The sequence below is a fragment of the Agelaius tricolor genome, unplaced genomic scaffold, assembly GCF_023055355.1.
Source record: "Agelaius tricolor isolate 1412-34295 unplaced genomic scaffold, bAgeTri1.0.p SCAF_7, whole genome shotgun sequence".
NCBI classification, from domain to species: domain Eukaryota; kingdom Metazoa; phylum Chordata; class Aves; order Passeriformes; family Icteridae; genus Agelaius; species Agelaius tricolor.
The window spans coordinates 24,975,252-24,995,496 of NW_027269267.1; the positions used below are offsets into that span (position 1 = coordinate 24,975,252).

Sequence of the window (20,245 nt, forward strand, 5' to 3'; positions counted from 1 at the left end):
CAGGGATGGTGACTCCACCACCTCCCTGGGCAGCCCATTCCAATGCCCAATCACCGCTTCTGTGAAGAACTTCTTCCTAATGTCCAACCTAAGGTTGTCTGTAGTTGTTAAAATTTTATCTTCGATTATACTCATGGCAATGATTCATAAACCATTTTCATTCTCAACTCATCTCAACCTCTCTTTAAATCTGCATCTCAGAATTCACACCCTGAATTGCCTTGAACAGCTCCATTTACATAGGACATAGGGCTCTACTGAACCCTTTCTGCTCCTCTTGCAGCCCTGGGCCATCCTTTATCACTTCCCAGCAATGAGCAGGCCAAGGGAAGTTCATATCACACAATTCAAAGCACAATATCCTTCTTTACTCACCAGAGAGTCAAGAAACATCTTCCATGCCCATGAACTATTTAACTAACTTTAAGTACACTTTCTCTGGATCCAGCCTAATTTGCTCAGCCTCTTTACATACTCAAGCTCCAGACTCCTATGCATTAGAATACAATCCCTTTAAAATATGATTACCTTTCTCTCCCATCTCTCCTGGAAATCCATCTCTCCCTGGAAGTCCAGGACTACCTGGTGCACCAGGTTCTCCTTGCTGGCACTGATCAATTCCATCTGAAATGAAATTGCAACAAATATTGTTTTGAGAAGTGCAAGTTGCCATTATAGAGTTGCATTTACATCCTAACTGAAATGTTACCTATGAAAAGTGGTAACTCAGGATAGCATTTTACTCCTTTATTGGATTTACTTGGAAAAATTTAACTGTGATTTTGTATTCTTATTCCATATACACTGCTTAAGAAACCCTGAGAATTACAGAGAAAAGACAGGTTGTGCCATAATAAGATTACAAACAATTTCAACATAAAATCTATTTTCAATTTAAGTTTTGGTTTGGTAAAGTATCACGGATGAAAAACTGATGTTTTGACCTTGAAGAGAATGGAGAGTATTGATGTTCAGAGAGATTCATTAAGAAAGTTTTTTTTGTACCCTGACTTCTCTTTTTCAACATTTTAGGAAACTTTCTAGGTAAGAGCAGCTTGTCAACATCTATTTAACTTCTTCACACTGATCAAGCTTCCTGAAAACAACAAACTTCTTATTTTAGGATCTGAAATAGGCAATGAATAAGAATATTTCTCAGGCTTGATATAAGAATATAAATAGTGCTTGTTCTGTTTGATGATATGATGCAGGATCTGACCCAAAATAGCATGACATCATTTTGACCAAAGCCAGTAGTCAAAATGCTAACGTGAAGTTTGGAAAACAAGTTAAATGAAAAAGAATTGCTTCCCAGTATCTGGGGAAGGAGCAGAATTAAGCAATGATAATAATTTTCATGAAAAATGGAAGTTTTTAGGAAAATGCAAGATTTAGCTATTTAATTACATATTCTACATGCTGGATTTTGCACTGCTTCACTGGCAACACAGCAACAACCAGGCATTTTCCCCTGTTTTTGATCAAAGTATCTTTGGTTTAGGAATTCCATAGAGAATAATGTTTCTTTCAATAGCTTTAAAGTACCTTAACTATTGTAATAGGGATATCATTCCTGATGTTGGAATGATAATTTAACTCACAATATCAGTATCACCTATAGTAAAAGTTTTCTATGAGTTAAAACATTAGTTTTAAGGAACTATTTGGCATGGACCACTTCCACGTGTACTTGCTAACTGCTTCATTGCAGAGCAAAAACATTTGTCCCTTTAAAATTCCTTTATCACAATCTAATAAAACATGTGTAATGTTGTTATTATTACTACTGATGTCATTATTTTCTTGTCCCATCATTACTGGCTTTTCATTTATTCCATAAAGCAGGTGTTTACCCTGATCTAGTAGGTGGCATCCTTGCCTGTGTTGGGTGGTTGGAACCAGATGATCTTTAAGGTTTCTTCCAACCAAAGCCTTTCCATGACCCCATGACTCTCCTCTAAGATAATTTTATTTTAAAATAAAATCTTCTGGCAAACTAGTACCTCACACAACAGTTCTCATACCTTTTCCATCTGTTACACAGACTGGAACTGCAGACTTGTAAATCATCACACTGAACAGCATCTTTTATGCTAAGGACAGCATTAGTATGTGCTATTTTTTTAATTGAAATATACAAATATCACTACATTGGCACAATAGGACACAGAACAAATCAATGTAAATTAAGGTCAATTGTTTGGTTGTATTCTAACAATTAACAATGAATTTTTTAGAAATTTTTGAAGTATTTATTTAGCAAAGAATCCTTCTGCTTTCCCAGTAAGGAAACAAGTGGTTTCCTACACTGTGCAACAGCTTTTACTTGGTTCATCAACAACTCAGATATGTTTATTCCATGACACAGATGCATCCTGATAATAGCTTTTATAATCTTGTCTCTTCCTTCTCTTTTTAATGTGCATTATGAGTCCTCAAAGTGCAAAGCAACCTGGGCTTTACCTACCTGTTATGCCTGGAGGTCCTGGTGGGCCAGGCAACCCAGGGGGACCCGGGAAACCATCTCTTCCAGGGATTCCAGGTGAAGGGAATCCAGGAGAACCCTTTTCACCTTTTTCACCTCTCTCTCCAGGGACACCAGGTGATCCTACCCTGCCTGGAATTGGTTGACCTTTGAACAGAGTAAAAAATACATGTAAAAATGACAAGTGAAAAGACAGCAACATTATCAACACATTAACTTTCACAGGGTTTTAGAGAGAAATAGAAAAATGTTAATGCAGAACAAAAAGGGACTGAATTTTATTTATTGGTGATTTATAAAAAATTGGGGTTTGTATACTCACTACAGCTGAGAGAAAATCACTTCTGTTAGGTCCCTAAACAAACAAACCTCATCTGTATTAGAGTGCTTTCCTGAGATTTAGCTGGACACACCTTTGCTGGGTAGTAAATAGTGGCAACACTGTTTAGGGTTAACTTAGCTATTCCATCTAGAAACTATTGCACACTTCCTTACCTCATAAAAAACCAAATCGAAAACACACCTATAAAGGGAGGGCATGTCTGATAACTTCAAAAAATAAGTACTCAACAATGCTAGCAGATTTAAGGAATGCTAAAACGAAAATGCTTTGTAAGAATAATAAGTGAAAAACAGCCAATAAAGAGAAGCAGATAAACAACTACCAAAACCCCTGCATAAGATCTCCTTTTAGCTATTTGTACAGTCACACAGGTCTTCATATTTTAATGACTTCCAGCTCACAACTCATCATTACACTTGACCATTAAAACATTTTGAGTCATCTGCAACACTGCAGGAAGATACAGAAGTCACACAAAGCTCAATCTCTGCAGGGCAATTACAGACCAAGAGCTATCATTACAGCCAGTGATGTATAGCATCTTCTCTCTAACCTGTGAAAAATTTCCTGGAAACTATCTGACCCTGGTTCACATTAATTTCATATTTAGCTCACTGCCAAGATAGAAAATGAAAGCAAGGAAGGTAATGGTAGTATCACTGCAGGATGTGTGAAGTGTCAGGTCTCCAGAGATGATTTTCCTAATTTTTAAAAAGCAAGTATCATGGTCTAGGTCAAACACATGTACATGTACTTATATACGTAAAAGCAGTGTTACCATGGATGGGAAAATGTTAAGGCTCTGGAAAAGGCAAAATTTGTAGGCAAAAGAAATAACTTTTATTAGACCGAGTGACACAGTCAAAAAAGCAGGAAGCCTTCAGGAATGACTTTGATCAAGTCAGTATTATTTCTTTCTACAAACCTTGTTTTATTATACTTACACAAACACATACAGAGCTGAAGTGAGAGGCAGACAAAGATACAAACATACACACTCAGGTGTATGTGCACACACTCCCACACATTCCCAGCTAACAACTCTTCTTGCCCCATGGGGTCACACTCTCTGGGCTGTCTCTGATGGACTCTGCACTACATTTTCAATTTCAGCAAACACTTATCAGAGCAGAACAGAAAGAACAAGGCTGGATCACATCAGAGATGTGAGAAAAGCAATCTAGAGGAAGGGCCTGCAGGGATGATTAGACCCTGGGGAGGTCAGTGCTTGGGTGTTCAGAAAGTCAGGCAGAGTCACTGAAAGGAGCTAAGGAGAATATCCCTCAGGACTGTTCACCCAAGAGCACATGACAAATGTGAAAAAATCAGTAGTTATAATTTCATACCTGGAGGTCCTGGAATTCCTTGTGCACCAGGGAAGCCTTTAGAAAGAGAAGGTTTCAATTAGGTAATGAATTCTGCAATGCCAGTAAAAGTGAACTTTTAGGAGATATAATTGAAATTCATATTCATGCATATTCCCATTCAAAATCAAATCTGAAGTGAAATAATCTATATATATCTTCAAGAAATACATTCAGACAAAAGGTCCTGCTGTGTGCCAACTTCCCCAGAAATTTTTCTTGAATTGGCTAAGATCTGTAATGGGGAAAATGGGAAGGGAAATGCTTGACTTTTTCTGTTTACTAAAGACATTTTTAAAATATGCAAGCCAAACTTAGGATAAAAAATTAGCAACTGAGTTTTACAAAGGAGTCTCAAGATTCTCTGCATTAATTACCTTCCTTATATTCATGTTGATTTCCATACTTCTTATATAATCTCACTGAATTATTTAGCTGCCATAAAAACAGTTTATAATTTTTTATAACAGTTGTAATTTTTATAACAGTTTTTTTTAATAACAGTTATAATTTTTTCATCTATAACTGAAAGACAATCTTAGCTATGTTGAGAACCAGAGGTGTCTTACAAGCTACCGGAAAATATAATAACCTGAAAACAATTAAATAACTGGAACATTACACTGTCAAACAAAGCTCCTGAGCACAGATAGTACAATTTTAATTTCCTTTAGTGAGAAAACTAAAAGTCTAACTCAATTAAAAAGACAAGACAAAATACATACCTTTTTCACCTTTTTGACCCTTCAGTCCAGGCAAACCTGAAACTCCAGGGTCTCCTTTTTCACCAAAGGTATCTATTGGTCCAGCATCTATAATCTAAAACACAGGACAAAGACTAGAAACATGCAACTGAGCCATCACATCTCCCCCATCTTCATCTGATGGTACAGAGGCCATCTTAGTTTTACTGACAATTTTCAGCAGTTTTGATTATACTTGCCATTTCAGCAAGAGAGAGGATTGCAGCTGCTGAGGAATCACCAGAGAAAATAAATATTTCCTATTCTACTCAAATGCTTTCATATCAATTCAAGGATTAAGTGGAGAGCTTATATAGCATCTTCCTCAAAAAGAATGATGCCAGAAAACCTTAACATGGTCTAAGAACTAATCCATTAAGTTTGTATTACCTTTTATTTTAAAATATTATGTAGCCAATTTTTGCTAACATTGAGCTCAATATATAGGATGCTAATATTTACAATACAATATTCAGGAGGTACGCACAATGTTCCCAACCAAATTAGCAGATGTTGGGCATTTGTTCTCATAGTTGGGAAGCAGAGCCACCAATCTATCTGTTCCTGACTAATCCCATTTTTATTTGAAGTGTTACAAAAATTATGAATTGTTCACCTGGTTTCTTCTTGTGTGTAATGGCCAATTTCTGCTCAGGGACTCAGTGGACATTAGTCAGCAAGTGGTGAGCAATTACACTGTGCATCACTTGTCTTCCTCAGGTTTTATTCCTCCCTCTCTCTTCTTCTTAACTCCCATTTCTTCATGATTACTACTACTACTATTAGTAACTTTATTTTTATTAATAACTTGTTCTTATCTCATGAATTTTACCTTTTTCAAATTCTGCTTCCCATCCCATGCTGAGGAGGGACAGTGAGTGTGTGAGCATCTGTCTGGTGCTTAGCTCCCACTGGGTTAAACCACAGCCCTAAAACTGGCAGATTTACTCTTTTGAACTGTCTTTTGGATACGTGCACCGAATACCAATGCTTATAATATTCACAGTCCAAAACACTTGAAATTCATATTCTTTGAGGGTTCCTTTCCCACATTTCAAACATACTTTAAAGAACTGCATCCAACTTTTGCTTCCATTAAGGAAAAATATGGACACAACTGAAGAGAACAAGATCAGACTATACCTAGTAACTCTTTTTTTCTTCATTGTTTGAGCACTTTGACTTTCACAAAATTTATTTTTATTTTATTTTATGTCTAAAAATAAATAAAAATTTATTTTACTTACTCTTCCTGGAGGTCCTGGATAACCTCGCTCCCCTTTGTCACCCTAAATCAAAATAGAATTTATGTCTTAAATCCAGATCAGATTTTTTTCCAACAAAATCAGATTTCCTCAACAAATGAACACTTTGATACAGATTTAAACAACACCCATATGGTGAGTACCTGGGATGCTATAATAGCCAGCAGTAGTAATTAGTTTGCAAGCCTGTACTGGTTTGAACTATTTGAGGAGAAATTGGAGGTTTTAGGGAAGTACACCTACACCTATGCTGGCTGGACAAAGAGCTTGTGAAAATAAAGCCTGCATTAATCAACACAGATTTGATCTAAACTGGGGATACCTTCATTTTGACTTCTCACTGTCTCTGAATACAGCTAAGCAATATTCAATTAATATTGCTTTATGTGCATTCACTGCCTTAATGCAATCAATGAACACACCACAAAAGCTGTAAGCTCATTCTGTGTGAAGGGAAGCAAAAGCTGCTACTACTCACCTTTGTGCCAGGCTCCCCAGGCCGTCCTGGAATCCCAAACCCTCCAGGCAAACCCTGTGTGGAGAAGGCAGTGCAACCAGAAGAGACAAATATAGGTGGATCTTAGCTGTGGCAGCAGCGAAGTTTAAAAACTGTAGAAGTCACAAATTCACTGAAAGCAACTACTTCAAATAAACAATTCAGAAGGCCAGAAAATATCAACTATCTATAATACACAGACAGTTCTTTGTTTTGAATATAAGAAACATTACTGGAAAATGAGTAAAATACATACAGGTTCTCCTTTCAGTCCTGGTTCACCATCTTTTCCAGGCTTGCCCTGTAAAACACCAAGTTCCACTCTGTTTTAACAGACAACCACATACATTAAATTTCTGAACACAGTGGGTGGGATACTAGAACAAAATTATCACTATTGCAATGCATTAATCAAAGTGTGCTAATTCAGCTAAAAGAACAGAAGGTACAAATGGTGACTACGCCTAGTGCTTGTATTACCCAACACCCTCCAAGATGCAAATTAAATAAAATCCTGCAAATCCATTCCTAGATTCAGAAATAACATAGATTTCCCTGTCACAGAGTCTTCAAGACAAAATATATCTACAGCACAAGAAACTGGAATCAGATCCATCTTTTTCCTTCACAACAATCCCTTTCTATATATAGGCTCCTCAGCTTCACAAGACATTTCTGCATGGATGTTTGTTGGTTCAGTTTCAGCAGAAGTGTTGGAGTGTGGTCCTCTATCCGATTGTGTGATAATGTAGTGGTAAATCCACTTCCCTCACATTGAAATTCAAATCATAAGGCAGATAATACACTAGAAGTCAAAATTCCCTCCTCCAGACTAAAATTACAACTATTAGTCCACTGTGTCAACCTACAGAGGGGATAAGATTGCCTTGAAGCAGTTAACAGTTATGTGATAAATTATTTGGATGGGCAAACCTACTTTTCAGCATTTTCCCTTCCTCTGCACCATAAAAGGACTGGGACATCATCTTGTTTCCTGACCCTGTGGTGGCTGGCTTTCATTGGGTGTCCCAGTGCTTAGATTGTATGTGTAGCATAAGCAATATGAATTTGTCCCATAAACCCAAGGAAATGCAGGCACTTAATATACAAAGTAACAGTGCATGTAATTCAGTATAAAAATAATCTCATCAGTTTAGGCATAAAGATTTTGTCTTAATGCAATCGAAGGACAAAAATGATAGAACAAATGTGAGCAGGCCACCACCACTGAGGTGTGCAGCTATGGTCTCTTATAATGAAGGGTTACAAGTAGTTTTTAATGATTAATTAAAATTTTGATCTGCAAAGTCAAGAGAGTCGTCAAATATACACTTTGATCAGAATTACTCATATAGTTTAGTTTCTATGAACTAGAACATCAGACTGTAACATCTGATCATCTTTCAAGGCTTAGCTTAATTTCAGAAGTAGATATGGTTTCCTTAACAATTATATATAAAATATCTTAGAAACTTAGTTCAGGGAGCTCTTCAGAAACTGAAAATTCTACTTTTGATAAATTCAGATGCTCTGGTTTCTTCAAAAAGTTCTAAGCCAACATGTCTCCATTCCTCAAGCCTGCATTTACAATAAGAGTAAAAATACATATATGATAGAAAAATAATCCCATCACATAAATTTACTGAAAAGTTAATAGAACATCTGTCTTTGAAACATAGTAGAAAGGGAGATTTTTCTTTTTCAGATGGAAGTACAAGTGAATGCCTATAGGTGTGCTGGGCCTAATTGTTTATCAAGACCCACACCTCAAGAAACACAGAATTACTTAGAATACTTTAGATACATTTGAATGTAAAAAAAAGTAAAGTTTTGCTACCTGCTCAGCTATGAAAGATACAGCATGACTCATGGAGAAGTTCTATGGATGAAACTACGATATGGGTCAGATCAGACAAATGTAACAGACCTTATGTCCTCAAGCATCTACAGCCAGGCTAGAAACCAGCAAGCAAAAGGATTCCAGTCACCTGAATTTTTTGCTCCTTTCATTTTCTTTGTATAAATCTCCACCTCCAGGCTAAGCAGGCTTATTTTGTCAACTGCACATGAGAGTATTTGAAATAAATTCAACACGTTCCATTTAGCACTCCTACAGAGTGATTCTTTTTCTTTGCATTTTCTTCCATTCTGGAATGACTGAAGATCTTTCTTCCATTTGGATTAATGGGAGTTTTGCCTTCACCTTCAGCACTGGAAGCCACTGTTAAATGTCTTTAGTTAACTGAAATAGTACATACTAACATTACTGTATGTTACTACTACCTTGATTGTACACCTGTCCTACAGCAAAACTTGCTTGTATGAAATATAGCAAATTTGCTGTTTAACTAATGGTTACTAAGTTTAGTTACCTAATGGAAAGAATACACTAACTGCAATTATGATATTGATAAAATTGAGTATACTTACACGTGGACCAGGCTGCCCAGGCTCACCCTTGTCTCCTTTGAAACCTGAACCTGGCAATCCCTGGAAAATAAACACTCATGAGATTAAAATACTGCCAAATTCCAAAGTAAATTTGCTTTTAACTAATAGGTATAAAGATATTCAGTGGTATTATCAGAGTCTTTACAATTTTTATTGTAGCAAAAAAATTAACTCAATACTCACTGGGATTCCCTGTTCGCCCTTTTGGCCTGGATCACCCTAATGAAATTATTTAAAAAATGTAAATTAGTAAACAAAAACTTAAACATTATTCATTCAGGTTGCAAATAATTCTTCATTTCAGCAAAAGCACATTTAATCCTGTTCTCCATTTCAAGAACTATGCCTAATGGTATAATGCGCAAGAATTTAGATAAACATCAAATGTGAATCTGAATTAAGCTAGTTTATTTTACTGATATATACTGCTTTGACTGCTTAATTCAGTAATTGAAAAATTCATTATTAAGATTTCACAAATGTGTGTATGAAAAGTTGAGTATATGCTACTTAATTCAAACCTTCTGAATATTTTTACAATATCCCATCCTTATCGATCCTCCTTCCTCAGAAAGTCATTTGCTGCTTACTTATTTATGCAATTATTGATGCATTTACCATCTGTTGTGTATTTTTAGAGAGACTTCTAGAATGAATACTAAAACTCCTCCATAAAGTAAACCAAACAGAAATTTTTGAAAAGTTTGCTCTAGGTGACTTTGTATTTTCTTTTTCCTGTGTCACTTCTATTTGCTAATTCCTATAGATTATACTTTAATGAAAAGTACAAGAAGTTAAATCATTTATTATCTCACCTTTTCTCCCTTTATGATTTCACTCCCTTTTTCTTTCATATGAGGTGCTGGTCCTGGGGGTCCTGGGGGGCCGCTTACCCCTTGTTCTCCCTGTCAATAGCAAATCCAGAATTGTCCATTGAAAACAGAATGACACTGAGATCAAATATGGCTAAGATTAAAGAGAACTACCACTTGCTTTTAAAAATATAGCTAGATGGTCTCTTTAAAAATTCTTTTTTCAACAAAATCAGCAAGACAAAGGGTTACAGAAGTCACTACTGTGTAACTAGTTACCAATAGAGACTGCACTGAAGAAAGGCCTCTGAATCTACTCTTAAGGTCAAGACTGATTAACCAAATATCACAAACTTATCCAAATAATTACAGCAATAGTACCAAAGTTTTATAGTGCCTCCTTTAGGAAAAAGGAAATTAGAAGGAAGAGGTCAGACACAGAAAGTCAACAGCTAAAGGAAGGTTACCCAAAGTTTACAGTGCTCCAAAAGCTTTATGGAAGTCCATAAAGGCCAACTTCAAGATGATAACTGTGGATGACTTTTTAGTATGCATGTGTCCGTTGCAGGGTCAGAGCCTCACCTCCTTCTATAGTGCACAAGCTCTATCTTTAATAGTAAATCACCTCTGAACAGACTCCATAAATTTCTGTCAAGCAGTAATGCACAGCAAAATACCATTTATCTTTTGCTAAAGAAAAACCTGTGGAGTCTAGGAAATCTCCACACACTTCTATGTCATCTTCTCCAACATTTTTCAATAAACTTCATGGTAAAAAATTAATTTCAACAGCGTGTCATGTTGCAAAAGATTCTATCCAGTACGAATATTGACTCAAAATCCATTAATTAGGTGGTGGTTTAAAAAAAAAAAGAAAAAACCTACCTAAGTAATATAATTTACTTACACTGCAAAAGCCCTCTGAAAAGCTTCTGGAGAAGTGCTCAGACACATTATGAATTTACTGAATAGCCCTTGAATGCATGCAGTTCTTGGCTCCCACAAACACAACATAAGGCACTTTAGCCTAGACCTCTCAGTGTGAGAGGTAACAGATTAAAGCTGACATGTATTACCTCCCATTTGATGCTGATTAAAAGAATAAATGGGATCCTGGAGCACATCTCTTGGCTTAGATTCACTCAAAAGTAAACCACTCTGTGTGCTCTGAAACCTCTTCCTGGTTGTGTCAAAACACAATAAAAGGGGACAACTGAAAAATCTGCTTCAAATGTGTGCATGGCCAAACGAAAACAAGGTAGACAGGCCTTAGAGTCCTACAATAATTAATTCTGATCATTCTGAACAGCACATTAAATCTCATCCCTTAGAACTAAGTTGATTTTTTAAAAATCTCATGGTGAGTCCTAATATACAGAATAAATGTTTCAAGATCTGCCAAATTAAAGCAGCTTTCCAGCACAGCTGGAAAACAGGATGGTGACCTAAATTAATGTCAGGTATAACATCAACATTAAAAAATGTTGCTGCTCATGACTTTTCATTTAGGTGTAAGTTACAGATTTACTCAAGTCTTCCAAAAATCACAGCATTGATTTTCTCCATTGATTGATTTCAAGAGTTTACTTCATTTAAAACTAAGTATCAAGAATATTTCTGATAGTTGTTCTCTAGAAGTTTACCAGAGACCTACCTTTTCACCTTTGGGACCCTGAAAGCCCAAGCCCATGTAGCCCTGAAAATGTAAATTACACACACTTAGTCATTTTTTTTTTGCAGTGCATACATACATGTAGATGAACATATGAGGGTATTATGTACTTGTCAGATGCTAAGGGAGAATATAAAAGTCAGAATATGTCTTTTAAATGCATATGTGAAATAAATAAATAAATAAATAAATAATCATGTCTTAACTCCCCTGCTGTTTTTTAAGCCCTGTGTCACAGCAACTGGTGAAAAATCAGATTGAAATTCATCAAATAAGTTTATGGTCAATATGCTCTTTTACCCAACACTTAGTGAAAATGTTGACACTTTAAAATTAATTCGAATAACCAGAGAATGCTGTAATTACTACTGATTTGATTAAGTGAGATAACAGGGCTAGACCAATTTGAAAAATAAAAAGGGGTAAAAATCTCTCTTTATGATGTTCATTAAGACACAGAAATAGGTCCCAAAGTATAAAAAAAACCCCACACCTTTAAGACCATTAGTTTCCAGAGTTTTGACGATCTGGCATGCAGATAATAAATAAACAAATGGAATTAGAAAATAAAATAAACAAATGGACTTAATATTTGTATTAAAGAGTCTTACCTTCTCGCCTGGAAGTCCTGGTGGCCCTGGGGGACCCTACAAGATAATACATTTTAGCATCCACATGTAGAGAGTACACTAAGTGGAATAATGTCTTATTCTATGAAAACAGCAAAAAGGCAGATCTTTTCATTAAACCCAGTAATTTCATTTTGCTCTTGCTGTGCATAATTTACAACTTAAAATAAAAAAAAAAAGTAACAAAGTGAATCTGAGATATCTCATTTATTATTATAATAACAGATAGATGATAATGTGCTTCCACAGTAATGCTCAGTGATGCTACCCACAAGAATAACCTCAGCAAAAGTTTGGATTTTGATCTGGATGCTTGGTATGTAGCTTATTTTCTATAAATTACATTGGGGAAGAGCGGAAAGGATGACCAAGGAGAGTTACAGTCTCTCCCCCACAAAAATACCCTCCAACAGTGCAAGAAGAGAAGGGGACTGTAGGAGCAGCTGCTACTGAAGACCCATGTTGCTCAGTAATTTCTGCCATGGTAGAGCTCAGAAGGCTGAACATGAAGTCTGGAACCACACCTTATCTTTCCCAAATCCCAACCAAGATCTGCTACACACACCTTCCAGAAAATTTCAGCAATAAAGATCTCTAAGTGAAATGCAAATCACCATGAAAGGAAACTTACTTGCTCTCCTGGAGGGCCCATTGGTCCCATTGGTCCCTGAAACCCTGAAGCTCCAGGTGGACCCTATGAAAAATTCAAATGACATCATAAGAAAGTGATACTTATATGGTAATTTCATGATACTGATATAATATTAGTTGAAGCTTACTGCTATTCCAACATCATTTTTACTTACAGGCAGTCCAGGTTGGCCAGGAAACCCTTTTTCACCTTTTAGCACGCCAGGAGCTAAAAGACCAACCACTTCACCTGGATCTCCCTATAATAAGAATGGAAAAACAGTAAGTCTTGAGCATGAATTCAAATATATTCAAACCCACCAGGTGAGGAAAGTTTTAGCTACTTTGGAATCATTTGGAAAGCTGACTTTAAAAAATCACCTTATTTCTTTTAATTCAGCTAGAATTCAGCTCATAGAGATATTAAAAGTTAAGTCCTTAATTGCCAAATGTACTCTAAAGCAGCCTGAAGAGATTTCAGTACCATAACTATCTTCATACCTCAATTTCCTGTATTGTAATGGGTAGTCAGAATGATTTTCCCATGAAATCTATCACTACTACAGTGTCACCACACAACTGGATCATCTGGCCTGGCTGCTGAGAGGAGTGGTGACCTCACAATCTCTTTCCCCTGCTGAGATCTTCATGCTTACACCTAATTTTGACATAAAGGCCATTTAAGGTGTTCTTTTTCTTCAGGAAAGTAATACACTTTAGAAAGTCCTTCTTTAGAAAATTATTCTGATTGCCATCCATTTCTTTATGTCCCTTCTTTTGAGAGTAAAAATCCCAATTTTTCCTGTGTTTTTGTAAAAAGTTACAATATTGTTAGTGATTTTATTTCAGTTCTGTACCTATGCATACATGCCTAGGGAAGAAGCATCTGAGTACTTCAGTGTTTCTATAATGAATGAGTTCTTTCCATGTGAGAGTAAGAGAAATGGACATTTTAATAACTTGGGTTGTCATGTCATTACAAATTTGAGATTACTTTTAGACTTATATTTAGCTTACAGTTCCAGATAATATCTGTTCATTTAAAAGACAAAAGTCTCTTGGATGTCATTCAATGCTTCATTCTTCAGTTCACAAAATGCACTCAGATACTTACTTAGTCTGATTTTTTGTCTATATGAAAAATGTCCAGTATGTGTTGGATGATTCTCATGTTGTGGCGTACAGAACCTTCTTCCACAAACATCATCCATGTGAAACTTTTTAGATACATCAAATGTCAATATAAAAAATGTTTGATTCATAAAACTTAGATCTAAATTTTTATACCCAATTGGGTGGCCACCATAGTGTTTATACACAATTAATGGCATGCACTACTTCTTTTCTATTGTAATCCTTATAACATTTACCCTTTTAAGACCTGCATGGAACAACACATATGTTCAATTGTTATAAAGTGAGGAGGTCACCCCACTGTCTTTATTTAGTGGGGTTGCAAAACAGAGTACAAAGTGAAACAAGGCAAGACAACTTTTCAGTCCTTAAGTAAAGCCTGCTGCTAGTCTTAAAGGGTGTAGAGATCACACAAATTCTTATTGTTAGAAGCAGGATATAAAAACTCTAAGAGTAAAATGTACCTTCATTCCAGGAGGTCCTGGAGGTCCCTGTGAAAAAAACAGACATAGTTGTTGTTATTGCTCCTCAATATTGTACATATTACATCTTAAACTCAGTATGATTTTCTATAGCTATATTTGCATTTCAAGAGTCAGCCTTTAAAAAAATGAGTCAAGCAGGAAAGAATCTACTTACTATACTTCCAGTCAGTCCTGGTAAACCTGGGGGACCTACTGGACCTCTTTCACCCTAAGGGGAACAGAAAAATTGGTTTTGTTTAGGGAACATATGCTTGAGGGGTTTTTTAATTTCAACACAAAGATGCTGTTATAAACATATGTAAATGTCACCTTTGTGCCATTACATCCTGGAATGCCAGGTGGACCAGGAGGGCCATCTTGTCCAGGAATGCCCTACATGAAGAGAAAGTAAAGAAATTAGCAATATTAGGAATAATCCAGATCAGATGTCACACCTAGAAGTTTGATATTCCTTGTAAAAACACATATATTTAATACATACAGGAAGGCCTGGGTTTCCTGGGAAGCCTGATACTCCTGGGGGGCCCTGCAATTGAGAAAAACACAAACTGAAATGACAAAGCCACAAAACAGCATGGACAAGCTGCAGCCCTATTTGCATCTCCACTGCTGACAGCAACAATCAGTAGCATTTAAACTTCCTTGACAAAACAGCTCTAATCTTCAAAACCTCTTAAATATGTCACCTTAGTAATGAACAACTGAAAGCAACCCTTTATATTTCTTTAACTTTTTCAGCAGTAAGAACTAGATCAGAGCCTCATGTAGAGGTAAAAGGGAATTCACAGGTGTTCCCTTCTCAGAAACATTGTTCCCAAAATGAAATTTACTGTAGGCATCTCTTCATAGCAGAAGATAATGTTAACACACTATAAAGATGCTTCTCTGTCTTTCATGCTCTCGAGAGTATCAATTCATTCTTATTATCAAAAATCCTACCAGGTTGAGATAATTCTTTCTCCTTGAACAGCTTTTCAGTGTAATGAATCAGGCATTTAAGTTGGCCCATAATTTTCATGCCATCATTTTCATGCTACTTATCCATGCAGCATTTCCTAAAACATGTATTATGAAGCAGAAAAGATGTATGGGAATCCTGAGCTCAGAGAGTGTATTTGCTTCTTTCAAACGTCATAATTGCTAAAATACATTTTACTTACTCTGCAGCAAACAAATACATTTGCCAGGAGGTGCCAATTTACATTAACACTCAGGATACCCCAGGTCAACATGAATATCATGGATTGAAATATGGATTTCTTGATCTAGCAGAATATCCTGTCTGTAACACCTCATGAACTGCAGTTAATTCAGTAAATTCTATTTGCTGCAGCAACTGCAGGCAAATGGAGAACAAAACTGAAATGGTATTTTGAGAATCTGTGAGCAAGAGGGTATAGCTGAAAATGTATGCATCATTACTGGCCAAGTCATTTGAACCCTCTTTCATCATGACATTAGGAAATGTGAAAATTCTCAGAAAGAGCTTGGCACCTCAAAAAATCCCAGCAGGTATGGGCCCCAATACAATATACTAAAAGAAGTGCTATATAAGTGCCCCATTTAATAGAAATGACAACAGGAAGATCACAGATATTCAGAGCCTCTTCTAGCAAAGTTAAGAAATCTTTGTCCCTGGCTTTAATTTGCTCTGTATCTTTTCAGCACATATGTGCTCATGACTGTGTCAGCTTCTCTGCTGGAGTGCTTCAAAGGTAGATGGCAAATATAAAGGAGATTTTGCAAGAGGAAATAAGGTTGGTTCATTCTGAAGCTGGAAAAAAGCCTTTTGGTATGTCAGGAAGATATCAGAGGCATACTAAAACCAGTGCTGTTGACACAGTGACAAGTATCAGGTAACAACACAAATTAATAAAGGTACTGGCTATTCAATGCAGCAAGAACTTCAAAGGTAAAAGTGAGAATTTTGAAATTATTGTGCAGCTGAAGTTGATGTCATTCATTAACTCAGAGACTTCCTCTTGCACTTGAAGGCAGCCAAACCCAAAGACATCAAAATTGCAAGAAAGTACAGAACTCACTCTTGTTCCCTTTGTTCCTGGCAGTCCTGGTTCTCCAGTATCACCCTGAAATGTAAAAGAGAAAGCTTTATCTTTTTTTGGGACAACAATTTAGGGAAATCTGATTGTTTTGAATACTAAAGCTGAAGTTCTTACCTTAAGCCCCGGTGGCCCAGGAGGACCTTCAGGTCCTTGCATTCCAGGAAACCCAATCACACCCTGCAGTCCTGGCAAGCCTCTTTCTCCCTGTGGAAGAAGAAAAACTAATCAGCAACCACACAACTGAAGCTCCTTCTTGAAGTAACTCACATATCCCATTTCTGTGCTCAAGGAACCTGGTAAGTGGCAAGAAGCTAAATGTGACAGCAAAGAGTTCATGTTGGTACTTGAAAGAAGGATTATTATAAATAAAGAAATATTTATATTCAATAAATTTAAATAATAGTTTCAATATTAGGTTCAATAATAAATTGGCAGGGGCTGAGTGTGGCATAACACAAAAGCACTCTTTAAATATTAGTTAAACCTTTTTTTCTGGATAGCACTCTTCATAGCAGATTTATTCCCCTGGTAACAGGAGGTCACTTTTCCTTTAATAAAACCTACCTGCATTCCTCCAGAGATGCTGCTAAGTCCCAGAAGAAAATCTAACAGCTCAAATCAGCAACTAAATTTCTGAAAACCACAAATATCACTGTTTGGTCAACTAGTGTATGAATGGTGAATACCACTCTTCTAATATACCACACAGAACAGCAGGTTTTGGAGACCAGTTTGCCACTTGGACTTGAATTTCAGGGTGGTTCAGAGGCAGGGTCTTCCCAAGAAGCTAAACACAAAATTGTATTTGTATATTTGTCATCCTTTTGATTCTATTTAAATGCTGTATAGGACACCTGTGCTGTCCCTCTCCTTACAGCTCCAAATGTATTTAAATCAGATAAATTTAGAAGCAGAAAACCTATCCACACTCTAGATCAATATTGCAGCTATTATACACTCAGCTATATTTGCACACTCAGTGAAACCAACAGGAACATTATCTGAATAAAGGATGCAAAACCTACACGAAGGGAGAGGGGGAAAAATGAATGCATGTCAATCCCTGGAAAGAGCAAATCAAGCAAACCAAAAGCCACTGGTTCCATGCAGGAAGTAACCAAAGCTGTCCTTTCAAGGCCTGATGTGAAACGAGCAGAAATACTTCATCCTGTCAAAAAACTGTGGGAATATTGGATGAATAAAAGTTTAGCGTGAAACTGTGAAAAAAAGAAGTTTTACAAGTTTGGACAACATGGCACCTGCTTTAGAAACTCAAAATACAGCAATTTTCAAAGGATTGCAAAAAAAAAAATAAAATTAACAATGTTCAAAAAACATAAAAGGACAGTACAGAGACTTAAGGGATTTCAGCACAACAGTGAGAGACAAAATTGCAACTCATAATTAACAACATAATTTAGTATTTGATTTCAGGATGGCGATTAAGAATAAACTTTTCTCCTGTTTGCTGAGGAGAAAAATTCCCAGAGATATGCTGGCTACTTAGAGGTCAGCTGAGGACTGAGCACACATGAGAACATTTGAGTCTTGGAGAGCTCATTTGTCCAGGAAGTATAACGGGCATCCTGCAAAGAAAAAGTTATGACATGCAGACAGAGGAAACTGAGTGATAACCAGCAGACATGGTGTTATAGTGTCAGAAGATGAGAGGAATTGGAAAATTTGTGGAATTACTGGGCTGATGTTGTTTTTCAGTTCCTTGTCCAGGATTTTTGTTAAAATGAAGAGACGAGGGGAAAGGGGCATTATTGATGGGTATGAAGAGCAGGGCCAAGTGGGGAGGGAGAAAACTCTAACTGAGATGATAAGAGCATGAGGAAGTAAAATCAAAATAACATTAATTTATTTAAAATTCCTGATAGAAAAAATTATCCTGCTGCTTGTCCTCTCCATCTTCCCACAAAAATAAAACTTTTCAGTATAAGAGTACTTTCTGAGGCAAACAGTTCCTTGAAGTGCTGAAATGGCATGACCTCCTCTATTTAATTCCCAATATTCTTTATCATGGTTTGAGAATTCTTTATTTGGTTTGAGCCAAATCTGAAGCAGTGTGCTAGACCAGAAAACAAAGCAAAACAAAGCAAACATCAGAACAGCTGGAGAAATATGTTTCTAGGTCAGCTGTAGAGGTACAAAGTCCAAGTTCTAAAGTAACTAAAATTGTTTTGAAAAATATTTGAAGGAAGAATGCATCATGATGGAGGTCTCTCAACGAATGTTGAAATAATTAACAATCTGAGAAATATATCTGTAAAGTTAAAGAGTTTAACATAAACCCATACTTTGACTGGCTAATCTGCACTGCTGTCACAAGGATTCTTCTACAAAATCAGTTGTGCTGTCATTCAGACCAGAATTTCCCACTGAACCCTGGGCACTTGCTCTCATGACCTGCTGCGAGACAGGCTAAAGAAGGAGAAGACACTCAAGTACATACAAGAGTATATACACATACAAGAGGGTCTCCCACTGCTGAAGGAATGTACAACATGTGCAAATGAGAAGAAAATGAGATTATTTTGACAGCCACAGAGAAATATGCCCCCTGTGCACCACAGGTGACTCACATCAGCAATGTGTAACATGGCTGACACTACCTGCACTCAGAAGTTCTGCCCCTGAGGATTTCACTACACTTTGAACCACTGCACCTGCAACACAGAAAAGTAGTCTTTCCTCCATTCTTAAGGAAAGTTAAAACTGAGCTTTACAGATCAGATTTTCACTTGGTCCTTTAGACCATTCTGGAACTGTAAAATGGCCTGTAAATCACTTACTAAGGGAATGACTGCTTCAGCTGGCCAAGGAGGTTAACTAAAGGCTTAAAATACATAAAAACTTGCAACTTCTAAGGCAACTATAGTCAATTCTCTTAAGGCTATCTTCAACCTTCCAGGCTGCCCTGTCTGAGGGGTAAAACAGCTGGAGGAGCATAACAAGTCACTTTGAGCTAAGATACATTGAGGTTTCCCTGGAAACATTTTTATTTTCCCTACTTAAACTGTTAGGCCAAGAAGAAAAACAACTGGCTATTTGTCCAGAACTTCTGGACACCCAGTCAAGGTACTGGATGTTCCAAGGCCTGGAAAATATAACTCCTGAGCACATGGAGGTCTGTACCACCCCAAAGCCTGCAGACTCATGATTTCTCTTTCTGGAACTGAGCTCATTTTTTTGCAAGAGGGAAGGAAACATAAAAGAGACTGAACATTTGAGAGCTACTGGATCCCTCTCTGCATGCAACCTTCCACGTTGCCTACCTATTCTAACAGGGAATCATGGACTTACACACTGCTAACACCTCTCCCTCTACTCTGCATTCCCAATTGATTTTACTGCAAAGTAACCTCGGGGTAAATAGTCCAAACTAAAGATTGTTTGTAAGTCCAAATTTCTGCAGTTTTAGGCTAGACAATTAATAGGATTTTACTTCTCTATGCCATCCACGGATACTCAGAGAAGTTAGGGCAACCTATTCCACTGAGACCCAGTAAGAGACCTTAGACCTTCTGGGTTCCATTTCCTTTCTTTAGTCCAGGTATCAGTCTTCCTCTTTGTACAACAGCCTGAGAAAACTAATGGTGCCTGCATTTGTAAGGACTAACAAATAAAGCTTTTATTCAATACTCTTGTTTGAGTTAGTACAAATTTC

At 36.8% G+C, this 20,245-nt stretch overlaps 1 protein-coding gene across 3 annotated transcripts in view; it reads right to left on the reverse strand.

Annotated features, from left to right (window-relative positions):
• Nucleotides 1-20,245, reverse strand: part of COL4A1 (collagen type IV alpha 1 chain) — a 118,421-nt gene that overhangs the window by 35,554 nt on the left and 62,622 nt on the right. For all 3 annotated transcript variants that reach the window (XM_071430599.1, XM_071430600.1, XM_071430601.1), the window contains exons 3-22: nucleotides 16,687-16,776; nucleotides 16,552-16,596; nucleotides 14,991-15,035; nucleotides 14,819-14,881; nucleotides 14,664-14,717; nucleotides 14,489-14,515; nucleotides 13,067-13,150; nucleotides 12,892-12,954; nucleotides 12,243-12,278; nucleotides 11,614-11,655; nucleotides 9,963-10,052; nucleotides 9,331-9,366; nucleotides 9,127-9,186; nucleotides 6,953-6,997; nucleotides 6,679-6,732; nucleotides 6,183-6,224; nucleotides 4,918-5,011; nucleotides 4,175-4,210; nucleotides 2,468-2,632; nucleotides 529-624 (exon numbers count right to left, since the gene is read on the reverse strand). In XM_071430599.1, the coding sequence (XP_071286700.1) occupies nucleotides 529-624; nucleotides 2,468-2,632; nucleotides 4,175-4,210; nucleotides 4,918-5,011; nucleotides 6,183-6,224; nucleotides 6,679-6,732; nucleotides 6,953-6,997; nucleotides 9,127-9,186; nucleotides 9,331-9,366; nucleotides 9,963-10,052; nucleotides 11,614-11,655; nucleotides 12,243-12,278; nucleotides 12,892-12,954; nucleotides 13,067-13,150; nucleotides 14,489-14,515; nucleotides 14,664-14,717; nucleotides 14,819-14,881; nucleotides 14,991-15,035; nucleotides 16,552-16,596; nucleotides 16,687-16,776 (1,267 nt within the window). The remainder of the gene's footprint in view (nucleotides 1-528; nucleotides 625-2,467; nucleotides 2,633-4,174; nucleotides 4,211-4,917; nucleotides 5,012-6,182; nucleotides 6,225-6,678; nucleotides 6,733-6,952; nucleotides 6,998-9,126; nucleotides 9,187-9,330; nucleotides 9,367-9,962; nucleotides 10,053-11,613; nucleotides 11,656-12,242; nucleotides 12,279-12,891; nucleotides 12,955-13,066; nucleotides 13,151-14,488; nucleotides 14,516-14,663; nucleotides 14,718-14,818; nucleotides 14,882-14,990; nucleotides 15,036-16,551; nucleotides 16,597-16,686; nucleotides 16,777-20,245) is intronic.